Below are 15,169 nucleotides of genomic sequence, written 5' to 3'. Positions count from 1 at the left end.
ATTACACCACCTCCCTATTCAGAACACAGAACACATCCTTACTCCTGCACTACACCAGTCCTGTTATATAGTCGTTTCAAAGACTTTCAGAAAAAGTGACCATGTACTGTCTCATCATCTGTCTCAGTTATTCTGTGTAAATATGTACACAGAAGCAGTGCAATTAGCCTTACAAGAAGGCAAATCTGGACCTAATACCTGACCTGTGCTGCCCCCTTGTGTTAGAATGATAAACACTCCAATGCAGATGTTTCAGCTTCATAAATGTTTCATCGGGCTTTATCTCATAGTCATGTGGACTTTTGCCTTTCCATTGACTAGCAGAATTACACAGAAAACAGAAATAGTGCAATATGAATGAAGAATGTATTGCTCTTTGGTTTCAGGTAGTATGTAGTTGTAGTACTGACACAAACTGTATGTGTTTCATGCAGATCAGCAGCAGCGTCAGCGTTCAACCAGCAGGGAGCGGAATCGGGTCACCATATCCATCTCTGTGGCACCACCCATGCCCACATTCCCCTCCCCTCACTCCCTCAGGAGGCGGGACCAGAGGAGCCGACACGCCCGTGTGGTGAGCCTAAATTTGCTTCTTTAGTTTTGCACTGGAGATATGAGGCTAATGTAGCTAACAAATAACAGAAGCTTGTACTGTACCACTTAGCAGTGTATAAACTGATCTCAAACAGAATTCAGCCACTTATCTATAAAAACATGCAAGCTAAAATGCGTAAAATGTAGGCTTGAAATATTACTGGTGTTAGCTTTATGAGATACTTTTGTCCACTTTTGTTTGTAAAAACAATGACATCTATGACATCTGAAATATATTTTTATGTTGGCAAGTACATGGAACCTTGAGTGAAAGTTGACAGAACTAAAAGCCAAATAGACAATCGCTTAATTTAAAATGGAATATATTGTTGCTGTTGAACAAAACCTTTAGTTGTTTTTCTTGTTTTGACATATTTTAGAATTCCCAGGAGCTTGATGTATTGTGTCAAAATTTCATGATGAGCAACCAGCAGAAATCATCCAAAATTACTTGGAATAAATCATTTCTCCATTAAATTAAGGATGTTTTTCGATCACCAGTTACCTTTTTGAAATTTTTTTGGAAGATATCAGATACTGTACATATTTTATTTAAGACATTTCTAATAGACTGTATTTCCGATGTGTCTTTTTTCGCTGCCTGGTACAGCAGGACCGAGCTGAATATCAGACAATGCAAAGAAAGGTAATTCACATGTAACCACTGTCCAGTGCTCTGATCACTGTGTCTGTATGTGAAATGCTTCGGATCCGATCAATGATCATTTGATTGAAATAAATTTCAATAACTGTGATCTTTTGATGTTGTTACAATATCCGTTGCCTGGAAGCCTTGAAAACATCACTAAAGACACTTTTTATGGAGAAAAGAATATGATCCGTAGCTTCTACTGCTTTTGGGCTTATTGATTATAGAGCATGAAGATATCAACTATGACACTTGTTCAAAAACGTCCTTTCCTCTGTACATCATCACTCCCAATAGGAGAGGAACACCAGAGAGTCAGACATGCAGACTCTCCCTAAGAAAGTTGTCCAGGTGAATTTAATGTGCTTATGCTGTCAGTTTGTGAAGCATGAATATAATTTCGTAATTTGTAAGGTTCAATGTGAGAGTTGTCTTAACATTTCTTACCAGTGTTTTCCTTCCAGTGACTGTTCCTACAATTACTTTGAGCATGACTATATTGTTGCATGTTGCATCAGTGTTTTTGAGGTCTGCATGGTTCAGTTTTTAGCAGACATGATAAGCGTCTTCTGCAGCAAAACACCAGGCATGCCTTAATCATTTTTGAGTTATTTTTTACCCTCATCTCGTTGGGTCATTTTCACATCATTGTGATTTACCTACTGCCTCAAAACATGCCATTCAGTACTGTTTTTAACTTGCCCTGCTAGCTTGTCCTTGCCATTCCTCACAGATAATCCATGATGGCATTTAAGGACCATTTCAGAAAATCAAGTGAAGTTAGAATAAATGTAGATTTCAGCAGGAGAACTTGCCCAGAAATTGTTACAATCTACTACGATCTACTACAATCTCCTTTTCAAGTGTGAAAAATAGCAAAAAAAGCTGTTTTATAGCCACATAGCTATAAAATGCTTTAAAATATTTTATATAATTTTAATATTTCAAAACCATAACATTTCATTTGTAACAATTAAGTTGAGTTTTGTAGCAAACTACTCCATCTGTTAAACATGACTGCTGAAGAACTGTAATCATTGTAACTGTACTAGTTAGCAAGCTAAGCGCTATAGAGTTAGCAACAACAACAAAGAATGTATTGCAATGCCCATTCTACACTTGAAGCTTAGGCCAGACACAGTATCACTCACATTTTTTGTAGGTTACCTTCCAAATTCTCATAAAACAGTTTGTTTTTTTCTTAAAAAACTAAATTTGTTTAGCTAGACAGTTTGCTCACCGAGGCTAGCAGCAAGTGCGTTCCAAAGGCAGTGCAAAGTGCAGATGTATGTCTGTTTACCATCTACTTGTTGCTTTCAGTACATTTTCAATTGCCATTTATTACTCCTTATGTTTTTTTATAACAATAGCTATGAATACAGTACTTTGCTTTATATTTTACATTATATTTTATTTACCACACGGCTGTGAAAAAATATGCGGTAGAACTGAAAATGCTAATTTAGCTTAGCATCAGCTTAGCTCCATGGGGTGTTTTGTGGGATATTTCTTTAAACTAAAAAGTGGCATTTACAAAACACGATATCTACTGGTTTTACTGGTGACCAAGCATGCTGGTCTATGCTGGTTTTTAAGCCAGGTTAACTAAATGTAGAGGTTATGTTATCTAACCTGTAATTTACATCACCTACAATTCATTAGTACAATTCGATGCAAACAGCAGGGTCAATTAGACAACCTTTCTTCCCCGTTGAAAATGCTGTTCCTCATTGCAAGGGCAAGGATAAGGGTATGTTAAAAAACAGTCAATGCAGAAAAAAGTTCCAATTTTCTTGTACATTGGTTATTTCCCATAAAGCAGCAGGAGAGACCTGTGAGAGAGGTGGAATTTCAGCCAGCACAGAGAAAGGTAAATTAACGCCTTAAAAGAGTGGAATTTAAGGAAAAGGTATGTGTATAAGTGTGTTTGGTTGCAAGGTTATATAGGTTATATATTAACAAGGCCATGGACTAGACATAAACATATCAAGTTGGTGAACGCAGTGGTCTCTCCTCCCTGACTAACCCCTTCATTTCGTCCCTTACAGTTTATGGTCTGGAGCTGGCAGGAGTTCAAGATAACTCTTTAGGCTTCCCATTAACTTGATCATTTTTATTGCAGAAGCACATCCAGACTTACTGCGGGAATGGATTATGTCTTCCAATGAAACAGAGTGTCTTCAGCAACATTCACCACTCTCAACCAAATTTACCGGTGGTGTCACACTGTCCTACTGAGAACCCAAAGACCCAACCCCAATGTTCCTTTTCATGTTTCATTTTTCTGTTGTGTTTCCATCATTTTTCCATTGTTGAGTCTTGTGTTTGCCATTTTTGTTTTAGCGTGAGAGCTCACGTCCCTCCTCCCCTACTGTATGCTGCTTCATCCCCTGGATCCGAAAGGTATTCTCCCCGCAGTCTTGGCTAGCCAACAATTAGCATCTGTCAAAGAGTTCTGTTCTTTTTCCACAACACTTCCTTTTTGTATGTTCATTCTAGTTCATCATAGTTAACCTGTCAGTAGAAGTGGGTAGACTAGCTAAAATTGTACTCAAGTACAATTATTATCATGTTTAAACAGTAATAACTCAAGTAGAAGTACAAGTGGTAGTCAAAATAAAGTGAGTGAAAATAAGGACGTGTCTATTGAAAAGACTGCTGAAGTAGTAAATTCATTCACAGGGCAAACGTGTATATAGAGCCCTGTAAAGACATGTTAGCATCCATTTGCTCCAAAAAGAAATCCAAAGGCAGCAACATAATATTAATAGGCCTGACCATTGTGCAATAACAGACAATATAATGTACCAACTATAGCAACCATAGAAACACCAGCATAAGAAGCGCAGTATAATATATAATTGTCTAAAATATCTTTGTATGCTGTAGCTTTAACATAAGACCAGTGACCAGTGACTTTATGTCTGTTAACAATGGGTGTGCACCTAAATTCAGTAATTAGGAGGGGTGTACTCCTACTTTTTGTAGTGTAGTGTGCATTTTTATTTTCAGCAAACTTTAGATGTTATTGTTAACAGAGCTGAAGTGTCTTTTAGAGGAGCTAAGCTCTTCTTGGCTTCCTGTACTGAGTTTTGGTAGCTTGTGTGGAAAACATGAAACGTCCCCTGTTCCCCTACTGATAGTTAACCATATGTATCTGACTGGTTGTGGTTGATTCATCAAGGGCACCAGTCAGGCATGAAGAACCTCCTGAAGAACGAAATACAAGGAATGTGCAATAAATTCAAATAATTTCAAAATGCAACAGGAAGAATGGAGACAAATGTAACAGTGCTTTTTTTCATCACAAATATACTTGAGTAAGAGACTTAAGTATCTTCTGGTAAAAATAATATTTATTCAAAAAGTTATGTGGTAAATAACAAAATCAAATGTAGCATGCCTGTTAGATCATGTCCATCTGATTGATGTGCTTTTTGTCAAATGTCTTACCATGTGTTTTTTCTTACCTTTTAACATCCCTATCTGAATTCTCCTAGCACTGTGTTGTAGGACTGGACTAACACTGGACTAACAGTAATCAAGTTCTTTGCATTCACAAATATTGTTTTTACTTCACACTTGAGATATATAAAAGTGAAATATGTAACCCTTCCAAAAACAATTCTAATGTCTGAATCTATATGCTAATGGAATATTTCACCTAAAACGCTATGGTTGACATCTGGCCCCTAAAGCTAGCTGGGATTTAAAAATAGCAATGCATGCCATTTTTGGCTGATATATTCTATTAGTGTGTTTAGCTTTGGACTTAGGCTAAAACACATAACAGCTTGAGGGAAACTGTCATCTGCCTGATGTGCTAGATTTGGAACAGTGTTTTCATCCAGTGGTTTATTCAGTAATAGTACCGTTTCCTGTGAGAATGCTTAATGCTTAAATGCCGTCCAGCTCATTTTGTCTGATGGAAACAGACACTTGAATTATTTTCAGATTTTCCCTCAAAGTTGGCTTTTGTTGTCCTCAAGAGTTTACTGATTTTGGTGTTTGTGGTGTTTCATGGCCTTGGTGAATTCTTTCACACTTTCGCCTGCTTTTCTTTATTTGTTCTAATGAAATGGATGCTGGAATAGAGCCAAGTTCTCCTGCACTTTTCTCTCTTATTCTTCCTCTCCCCACCCCCACCCCCCTGCTCTTTGTCTGTCCCAGGCTCACAACTGCACATGTGATCAAAATGAAATGTAGCATGAATTTATGAGTATGGCAAAATGCTTTCTGTTAGCTCATGAACAAAGCTGTGAAATGTTGTTATACTTCTTTAGTTTTACAATGGCTTTAATTAAAAACATGTTATCTACAGAGATTGTTCATGTTGTGCCATGAAATCCTAGTGATTCCATTCATTTCAATGGGTTAACTATTTGCCATAAATATATAGTAATCCATAAATACAGTCACACATACTGTGCTAACTGTCAATCAATCATTCTGCCTAGGCTGGGACCAATACAAATGCAGACGGGGACTTGGTGGCATTGAGCCACAGGCCAAAGTGTCCGGTTCCTAATGTGCCCACCACACTGGACAAACAGACCAACTGGTCGAAAGCTCTGCCACTCCCCACTCCAGAGGAAAGAATGAAGAATGAATCTCAAGTCATCTCCTCTTGCATTATCCCTATCAACGTAACTGGTAAAACCCCAGTGATAGTTCAAATGGCAATGCCATTAATACTCAGCAAGCTCTGTGTGTCTTAATCTTAATCTCTCTGTGAATTCATTGAGTGGTAATAGATTTAGAACTTAATGTAACACATACTGAATATAGTCTGCAGTACAAAGACTATAGGCTAATTCAGAGCTCTCTGCACTGTAATGTCTGACATGTCTAATGTATTACACTGACTTGTATTGTAAGATCCTGTAGTTGGGATGACAAAGTTCTTCTTGACCTTGACTTTCTTGATATTGATGTCAGACATGTGGTTGCATGAAGGATACCTTCACTTAGTTCTGAGGCTGTACATCTTGGATTACAGGTGTGGGATTTGACCGGGAGGCAAGTGCCCGCTGCTCACTTGTTCACTCACAGTCAGTGTTGCAGCGGCGAAGGAAACTGAGGAGGCGGAAAACAATCACAGGCATTCCAAGACGAGTACAACAAGACATGGGTATGACTACCTGATACTATTCTTCTAACTTTTCGCTGTGTAAATCACATGAAACCAGAGAGAACCAATAACTATACCCAGTTAATAAGTTATGTTGTTTTATCTATCTTTATTAGAATCTGTTTTCTGATTTCTGTGCTGGAATGCGTTTAATAAATGCTGTGGATGACATGTATGTTATTGTTGCTCCTAACTTCTGCCAGACTCAGATGAATCTCCTGTGGCCAGAGAGAGGACTGTAGTGGTCCACGCCAATCCACACATGCCCCTGTGCCAGGAGGAGCTCTCACTCAGTGGTCGGACTCTAAACACCAAAGACTCTGGCTGCCAGACAGATGACTTCTTGATTGCTGCCCCATCCCGGAGGCGCATCCGTGCCCAGAGGGGCCAGGGAATTCCAGCCTCCCTCTCCCATTCCACTGGAAATATCACTTCCTTACCAGATCGCTCCGATACTATGTACACTGCTGCATCAGGCACCCGCCTGCGTTCCAGAAGTTTACCCCGAGAAGGAGGCCGACTTCGGGATGAAGATCACGATGACAGTGACGATGATGATGACGACGATGATGATGAAGGTGATGAAGAACTCTCTCCTTATGAGGCTGAGGATTTTCTGCCAGGTCCAGGGCAGAGGATTCTAAAGGACGAGGAAGAGAGCACAGATGACCAAGCCATGCCAGAGCTAAAGAGGATGCAGCACACTGGTAGTCCTGAAAATTCCTGGATTGAGAGGGGCAGGTCCAGGCTCCCACGCAAAGCTGACATGGGAAGCTGTGAGATCTCTTCCAGTTCAGATACTTTCAGTAGCCCTATTCACTCTGTCTCTAACACAGGTGTGCTTGGGAGCCAGATTGACCACAAGGAGGATCATCAGTCTTCAAGTGGCAACTGGAGTGGAAGCAGCTCCACATGCCCTTCTCAGACCTCAGAGACAATACCACCAGCTGCCTCACCTCCCCTGACTGGCTCCTCGCACTGTGATTCAGAACTATCCCTCAACACGGGGTCTCATATCATTGACGATACTACTGGCTTCATCATTGACCCCTACCACATGGACCAGCCACAAGGCCAGGGCCACAGGTCTAGTTCCTTCACCTCCTCAGCCACAGATCAGATGGATGATGCAGGCGTTAGTACTGCAAGCGATGGGGAGTGGAACTGCAACCAGGACCAGCAGGATCAGCCTTGCCCCCAGGACTTCAGCCCAAAGCACTCAAGGGAAGATGAGAGTGGCGTAAGCTGCCCTAGTTACTCCAGTGGTGAAACTTATGAGAGCTTCAGTGGCCAACCACCAACTGAGAAACTGGAGAGCTCTTCACATTACACCGTTGAAACTGAGGGCTTCTACACCTCCATGCACTTTGACTGTGGGCTTAAAGGTAGCAGAAGCTATTACAACTATGCAGCCATTGACCCTGACTGTGGCCCAAGTGGTAACATTGCACCTGGAATGGGTGAATACCCTCAACCAGACTACAGAGTAATGAGTACACTTGGAAGACAGTGTCTCTCCTTAAGAAAACCAAAGGCCAAGCCTCCCCCACCAAAACGTAGCTCTTCTTTAAAGGAAGCAAACAGCAGTGTGGACGTTCCAGAGCAGAACGAACCAAAGATTACTAGTGAGCTGCCCCTGCCTTTGTCTTCCAGGGAGATGAGGCTGCAGCTGGACTTGGCCGGTTCTGCCGGGCAGCTTGATACTGCAGGTCTCTGTGATGAGCCCCTTGGTGCCTGGGGTGTAGAGAATGTCCGAGAAATGCTGGACTGCTCTTCTCCATTCAGTTCCTCTGACACACATTCCTTCAAGGATGAGGGTGCCATACAGTCCGACTATGCAGACCTTTGGCTCCTCAGTGACTTGAAATCCAACGATCCTTATAGATCACTGTCCAACTCCAGCACTGCTACGGGTACAACTGTAATTGAATGCGTCAAGTCACCAGAGAGTGCAGAAACTCCAGCTTGTCGCCCCAGATCCAGACCCACTTCTCCAACACTTCCACCACCAGAGGGTGACTTTAAGCTTGGTTCTCCTGAAAAGCTTGCAGGGTTGGCATCCCCTTCCAGTGGATATTCCAGTCAGTCAGAGACGCCTACATCTTCCTTTCCTACTGCATTCTTTCCAGGTCCACTGTCCCCAAACACTGGCAAGAGGAAACCCAAAGTACCAGAGAGAAAGTCTTCACTTGCTTCTCTTCAGCAGCAGCCCCTTGCCCTTAGAGACCCAGGGTCTTCCTCCAGGAGGGATACTGACTCCCAGGCCATACCTCCTAGTCACCTTGACCTAAGTGCTCTTCACTGCAAGCCCTTTGCCCACAGGAACCAGATGCACATCCTTCATCAGAACAAGCAGAAAGCGGCCGCAGCAGCTGCTGCAGCAGCAGAGGCTCGTGCTGCTGCCGCAGCTGCTGCTGCAGCAAGTACAGAAGCATCTAGCTCAACCCACCTGGCCATCACTCCAACTGTTCTGAGGTCAGTCCAACTGCGATCCATTGGTAAACCAGCTGAGGGGAACCTGGGGCAGGAGCAGTCTACTGATCCATCAACTCGGCCTAAGTGTCCCACAGTAACTATAGAGACTTCAGTTTCTGACAATAGGCATAATAGGAAACCACCAGCCTACAAACCACCTGCTGTACAGCACTGTGAGTCCCAGCTTTCTCTTAACGAGGTCATCGTTACACCACATGAGGGGGTGAAAGTCAGACAGGAAAGGTTTGGCCCAGGAACTTATTGGGCAATGACAGCTTTCAGAACATCTGTGGAACCAACCAGTGAACACGATGAGCTGTCAGCTCAAATATCCCAGAGCCTTGAGATCCACAGTGCTCAGCAGGAACCAGAGTGCAGCCGGTATCCGGATGAGGAAGCAGAATTAGCAGTGGAAAGTGCCAAATCTGAACGCAGTGAAGCACCCCAGCCAGTTCCTCCAGCAGAACCCTCCTTGTGTTTAAACAGCACAATGTCCCCTCCTGCTTACAGTGAAATACACAGGAGTGACTTTGTACTGTGCAACAGCCCTGACAAAGTGCCTGCTAGAAATTCAGAAGCATCATCGCACACTTACACAATCAGCGATGCCAGAAGCAAAGAGGAGTATGAGACATCAGGTGTCACTACCAGAAGTGCCTCACAAGATGGACGCGAGGATGGATCAACTCCAGATACAGAGGACTACTTCAGCAAAGGTAATGAAGGCTCAAACATTGTCTCGCCATATAAATTATACAAAGTTTTTATGTTTATCTTTGTATAACTTTGTGTAATATTTGTTGTTTTGACTGAATGTAAGCAGATTGATATAAGTGAGCTTAGATGCTAAGATGCTTGTAACTTGGCTTGTCACATACTCATTTGTGTACAGCAGGCTACAAATTCTCCACAAGGGCCACTGTAAGCAGTCAAATAGCTTTTAATGTCTCATAAGAGTAATGCTTCACATCAATGACAGTGCCCTTGTTTTTTTCCACAGACTCAACTCCCAGTGACAATTCAATTTCTCCTCTGACTGATGATTCAAAGCCTGATGATGATAGCATATTCCCTTCTCCTAACAAACTACGCACAACTGAGGACCTGTTTGCCATGATCCATAGGTAAGCTTCTTGTTTGAGAACCACAGATACTGATAAATACTTTTCATGGCTGTTCAACTCAATTCAGCTTGTGTAGACACTTTTTACAATAGAGATTGTCACAAAGCAGCTTTACAATGATTGGATATGAACCTATATTAGGGAATTGAGAGGTGGAAATGTAGGGAGAGTGTTTGTTAATCTTAATGAAGGAAATGGAGAGTATAGAATCAGTTGCTGTGTCTCCTTTGAAATCCTGCAGCTTCGTGGAATGCAGGCTGGAATAAAATCCGTCAGAAAGTGGGAGAAAAACAGAAAATAGATAAAGTCTTGTGAGCATAAAATGATGTTAGTATTACTTTTAGAGCATTAAATAGTATGAACACAATACATGCCATTGTAAGTAGATGAGCAGGTTTTCAGTCTAAATTTGAAGACTGAGAATGAACTGAATTAAACCAGGGTGGTTGTTCCAGAGTCAGGGAGCTTTGTGAAAGAAAGCTAATACTTCTTTGTGATATAGATTATAATATTATAATCCATTTTATTTAAATATTTCAGATCAAAGAGAAAGGTTCTTGGACGGAAAGACTCAGGGGAGCTCAGTGGAAAAAGTCGTCTTGGTGTTGCTCCTGTGACTGCCCCTGTAAGTAATCCTGTCACATGCCCCACCACTCCAGCTGCTGCTCCAACTCCCCCTGCTGGTTCCCAACGAGCCCCAGGACCTATTTATAGGAGTGCCAAAAAATCCAGCACCTCAAACGAGGAGTTCAAGCTACTGCTGCTGAAGAAGGGCAGTCGCACCGACTCCAGCTATCGCATGTCTGCCACTGAAATCCTCAAAAGTCCCATCACGCCCAAGTCCCCAGGGGAACTGTTACTGGAGGCTTCCAGGCAGCCAGAGGAACCCCCTTCACCGCTGCAGGAGTCTCCTTCCAGTGCAGAGCACCTTCCCAGCCCTTTCCCCAAGGCTAACACTGAGGGGTTCTCCACAAAAACCCTCACCATGTCTGCTGCCTCCAGACAAGGTCGTTCCAGGATCCCACCTGCAGCCAACAGCAGCAGGTACAGCACTCGCAGCCGGCTGTACACTGCCCCGATGCAGGCCATCTCTGAAGGAGAGACTGAAAACTCGGATGGAAGCCCACATGATGACCGCTCCTCCTAGTGGTGTGTTTTTGTTTTTCTTACCACAACACAGAACAAAACAACAAATCCCTCATAATTTGAAAAACAAATAATAATAAAATGATGAAAAAAACATATCTTGACTGAAATATGTGATATACAGACATTTATATCATTTTATCCCAACAAATCTTAAGATCTTCAGAAGAAAAAGATCCCTTGCTCACCTTGAACTTTTTGTATTCCATTAATTGAGTAAACCTATGTTGTGGCCAGTGATGAACTTGAATTTTTATCACGAGCTAAGGGAACTTCTAGTGGTCATTTTATTGTATGGATGCTTGACATTTTGACATCATTCCTGGAGAAACTAACCAATAGGCAGTCCTTCTTTGTTCATTCACAAAATGTGAAGGGTATACATTTCAGCAACATGTTTACCAATGTAGAAAACACTCTATTTTCAGATTTTCATTACAAATTGATTGAATGAGTTTTAGTGTATTATCTTGGGTGAACGGTGAAAGGGAAATATCTTGTATAGTATTAGACACGAAACCTGCCAAAGTCCCAATCAGGAACTGTTTAAAGGCCACAACCATTTGAAAAAAGCAGCTAGTGTTTACAAAGAGAGATTACAGCAAAGATATACATTACAAGTAGATGTGGTTTGTAGCGACTTATGGTGTTACCAGTTGTAATGATTCCTAATTGGGATTTTGGTTAGGCTTACATAGGACAATCGCACTGTGGCCTTTCCTAACAGGAGGTCTGTGAATGCAGAACAATTCTCCAGTCTCATAGGCAGTTTTTTAATGGCTGAGATCTCTAAATGCATAAATGGTTTGCAAAACCTGCAAATATTTTGCACTTGTTTTGAAGATGGTAAAACCAATTCCTTTAAAAGATCTGTATGAAATGAAGTGCTGTAATGTATATTTATGATCGAATTGAGGCCACATGTAATCCATTTCAAAATAAGAGTAGTTCTCAGATAGTATTACCCATGATATGTAACAATAGATTTCATATTTTTCCATTACAGGTTGCCATTTAGTCCATTGTTCCAACAGGGAAAAAAAAATCATTTTACATTTTATATTTTAAATGCACTTAAATGGGGGTACTTATAGTATGTTCGTTGTTTTCAGGTATATCACATGTAACAACTTTAACATGCAGAGGCCAATGTGTGAGAAATGATGAGTTCAGAGGAAATATTCAGTGAAATTCTTCACCTGTATTCTATGAATACCCTTACAATTGTGCAAACTGTTCAGTTTGAGTGGGAGAGGTTCACTTTTGCAGTGAATGTTTTTTTCTATTCAAGAACAGAAGTCCTCTTTGAGGTCAGAACTCAAAGAAATTAGCAAGATCCGTCAAGCTTACACTGTGCCGAAGAGAGGGAGGGGGATAAGCTGTGAACTGAATCCGTATTTTCATTTCAGATCATCCTTTTTCTGCTGCGCACTGACGTTTTTTTTTGTTTCTCTTTTTTCGTCTTCTGTACAGCATGCAATAAGACACTAGAATTCATAGGGAGAGAAAAAAAACATCTTCAGATCACTTGAATTTGTTGAGTATGTGCTATGTTCAATAGATGTACAAAATGTTAAGGTTTTTGGTGCGAGTTGCATTTTTTTTTTTGTATTGATGTATGCATAGACTGAGCTTTATCCCTTATGTGGAAGAACTGGACAATCTCTTAAAGCACTGTTGCTATGAAAGAAATCTAGAAATATGGTATGGTTTGTGGACAGGGTTAGACTAATGTCTTTGCTCTGGTGGAATAGAAAGAAAGGTGTGAATATAATCTCGTGCAAGAGAAGGACAGTTTTGCATCTATGTAGCTGCGTCTCTTGTTGCTGACTTGCAGATGCCGGGAAAGCGTATTGCTCATTATTTGTATATATGTGGTTGTGCGACTAACAAATATATGATAATAATTCAGCCTTTATTTCTGGACTGTTGTTGAATTGCCATGTACTGTATGTCCTGACAGTACTTTTTTCTATATAGACATATATCATTACTCCACAGAAGAGTTCACTAAATTACAAGCAGATACAAGATTTCTTTCATCGTTTACACAGGATTATGAACAGGCCGTACATTACACTTTCCATCGTCTTAGTTTTTTCTCTTTTCCTTTTAAACACTGAAGAAATATGGACTTTTATTTCCGTGTGCTCAACTGCTTTTGGGTCATACCTATAGAACTATGAAATCTATGAAATCCTCTATTAGATTGCAACATTTAATAGGAAGAAAAAAGAAAATATTTTTAATTACGGGATATTTTATCCAGAGAATTATTTTGTTAATAAATGTAGAAAAGAATGACGATAAAGCTTTATTTAACTAAAAAATACTAATGATTGAACATATTTCATATCAGGGGTGTATTAGCCAATGGAAAACAAGGATGTTACATAGATACTGTACTTATGAATCTTTCTAATTAGCTGTAAACTTTGCATTATTTACATATATGCTGTATGATATACAATTCTAGTCAACTCTCTTTGGTGCTCTGACGTAATCCTATAGGCCATATTCTCTCACTGTTGCCATTGGTATCACTTGCCATTTGCCATCTCATTACGGTTGCTTTGTTTTGCTCCCACTTTGAGCCTGACTTCAACACTAGTGACATCCTGAAACTTCAGATATTGTAGCAATGCACCTGTATTTGTCCACTGTCTGTCCACAGTAGCTCTGGTTTAGGATCTTATAGTCCTAAACTGCCAATCTGGATGCTGTTTAGGCCTTACGTGGACATTTCCTTTGCGAAAGGGAAGTTAAATGCAAGGCCCCATTTGCTTATCATTGATCATTTTACATTGAACTGTCGACTCCTCAGCCTAGGACTGTTGTACTGTTCCAACATGATCCATTCACCACGTACTCGACTAAAGAGTTCCTGTTGTTTTCTTTCCCTCTGAAGTGTTGACTGTTTTTGTGCGTTTTCCTTTGCTAAAACAACCACATGTATCACTTATCACGCTGCACGAATGGGGAAGCACATTATGCTTTTGCCAAAGGGTTTCTGACATGTACAGGTGTGAAAGTACAATAAAAGAAGCAAGCGAAGCGAGAAGTCGGACGAATAAGTGCGGGTTATAGTGCAAAAGTCTCTGTACTCAAAGCGTGTCACTCAGCCTACAAGCTTCACTCCAAGAGTTGCATCTGGTTTGTATTTTTGTATAAATGTGTACATACGATCTTTTTATCGAACCAAACGGAAGAAAACAAAAACAAAAACAAACTGTTGCAAAGTCGTTTCTTTTTGTAAAATGTTTTCAAAGTTTACATTAATTCCAAGCCTTTGTATATTTTTGAGCTGTGCAACACTCTCGGTCCTTGTATTTATTTTTTAGTAAACATTGTGACAATTCCATTGTAAATTTGAACCATTTCTTGCCAGCTCAACTGGCTTGCTTAGTAACTGTGCATAGAGAAGGCCAATAAATGTGACTGCGTTGAAAAATAACCTCGATGCTTGGCTCACTTATTTACCACATTTGAGGCAGAAATGCTTTTTCGTGGATGCTCTTTTGACACAGATGAAAATGTTTCAATTGCACAGCCACAAAAAAGGAAAATGTATATCCTATATGTATTTTTCTTGCATTTTATTTTTTCCTCTGAGGTCATCTTATGACCTTTGTGTGGGTTTAGTCACAATTCATGTCTACTTGACCATTTTCCAAGCTCTCTTTATCCTTTAGAATTAAGACGGCCACTTTTGTTACTGTGCCTTTAAAACTGATATTTGTAAATAGACTCTTTTTTCATTGGCTGTCCAAAAGCAGTGAATTCATGGCTGTTTTTCCAGCGTAGCTTTCATTTCAGTCAGGACTACCAAAAAGAATATTTAGTTTCCATTTGGAAGTTACATTTGAAGATATGGCTCTGTTCTAGGACCTCCCTGCCCTTCTATGTGCACACATGGAAAGCCTAAGGCAGGGAGAGCAGAAGAAAGACCCCCAAAACAACCATACAAGACGAACCACCGGCCAGCAGGAGAGTGCCAAGTGGCTTGCAGAGGAGGGGCAAGAATGGCCAGGCTAAAGCAGCTTAAATAAA

General features: G+C 40.8%; 1 protein-coding gene across 9 annotated transcripts in view; it reads left to right on the top strand.

Annotated features, from left to right (window-relative positions):
- Positions 1–14,573, top strand: part of nhsb (Nance-Horan syndrome b (congenital cataracts and dental anomalies)) — a 107,292-nt gene extending 92,719 nt beyond the window's left edge. For 2 of the 9 annotated variants that reach the window (XM_037534577.1, XM_037534584.1), the window contains exons 3-11: positions 435–574; positions 1,205–1,240; positions 1,541–1,594; positions 3,063–3,113; positions 5,701–5,896; positions 6,243–6,374; positions 6,578–9,565; positions 9,850–9,973; positions 10,514–14,573. In XM_037534577.1, coding sequence (XP_037390474.1) covers positions 435–574; positions 1,205–1,240; positions 1,541–1,594; positions 3,063–3,113; positions 5,701–5,896; positions 6,243–6,374; positions 6,578–9,565; positions 9,850–9,973; positions 10,514–11,120 — 4,328 coding nt within the window. In that variant the 3' untranslated portion in view covers positions 11,121–14,573. Of the gene's footprint in view, positions 1–434; positions 575–1,204; positions 1,241–1,540; positions 1,595–3,062; positions 3,114–3,586; positions 3,647–5,700; positions 5,897–6,242; positions 6,375–6,577; positions 9,566–9,849; positions 9,974–10,513 lie in introns of all 9 variants that reach the window. The other 7 variants (XM_037534580.1, XM_037534579.1, XM_037534578.1 and 4 more) reach the window with 7 other exon arrangements.
- Positions 14,574–15,169: the final 596 nt, after the last annotated feature.

This window comes from Pygocentrus nattereri, chromosome 25 (genome assembly GCF_015220715.1).
Source record: "Pygocentrus nattereri isolate fPygNat1 chromosome 25, fPygNat1.pri, whole genome shotgun sequence".
NCBI lineage: Eukaryota > Metazoa > Chordata > Actinopteri > Characiformes > Serrasalmidae > Pygocentrus > Pygocentrus nattereri.
This window is presented reverse-complemented; position numbering and strand designations above follow the sequence as displayed.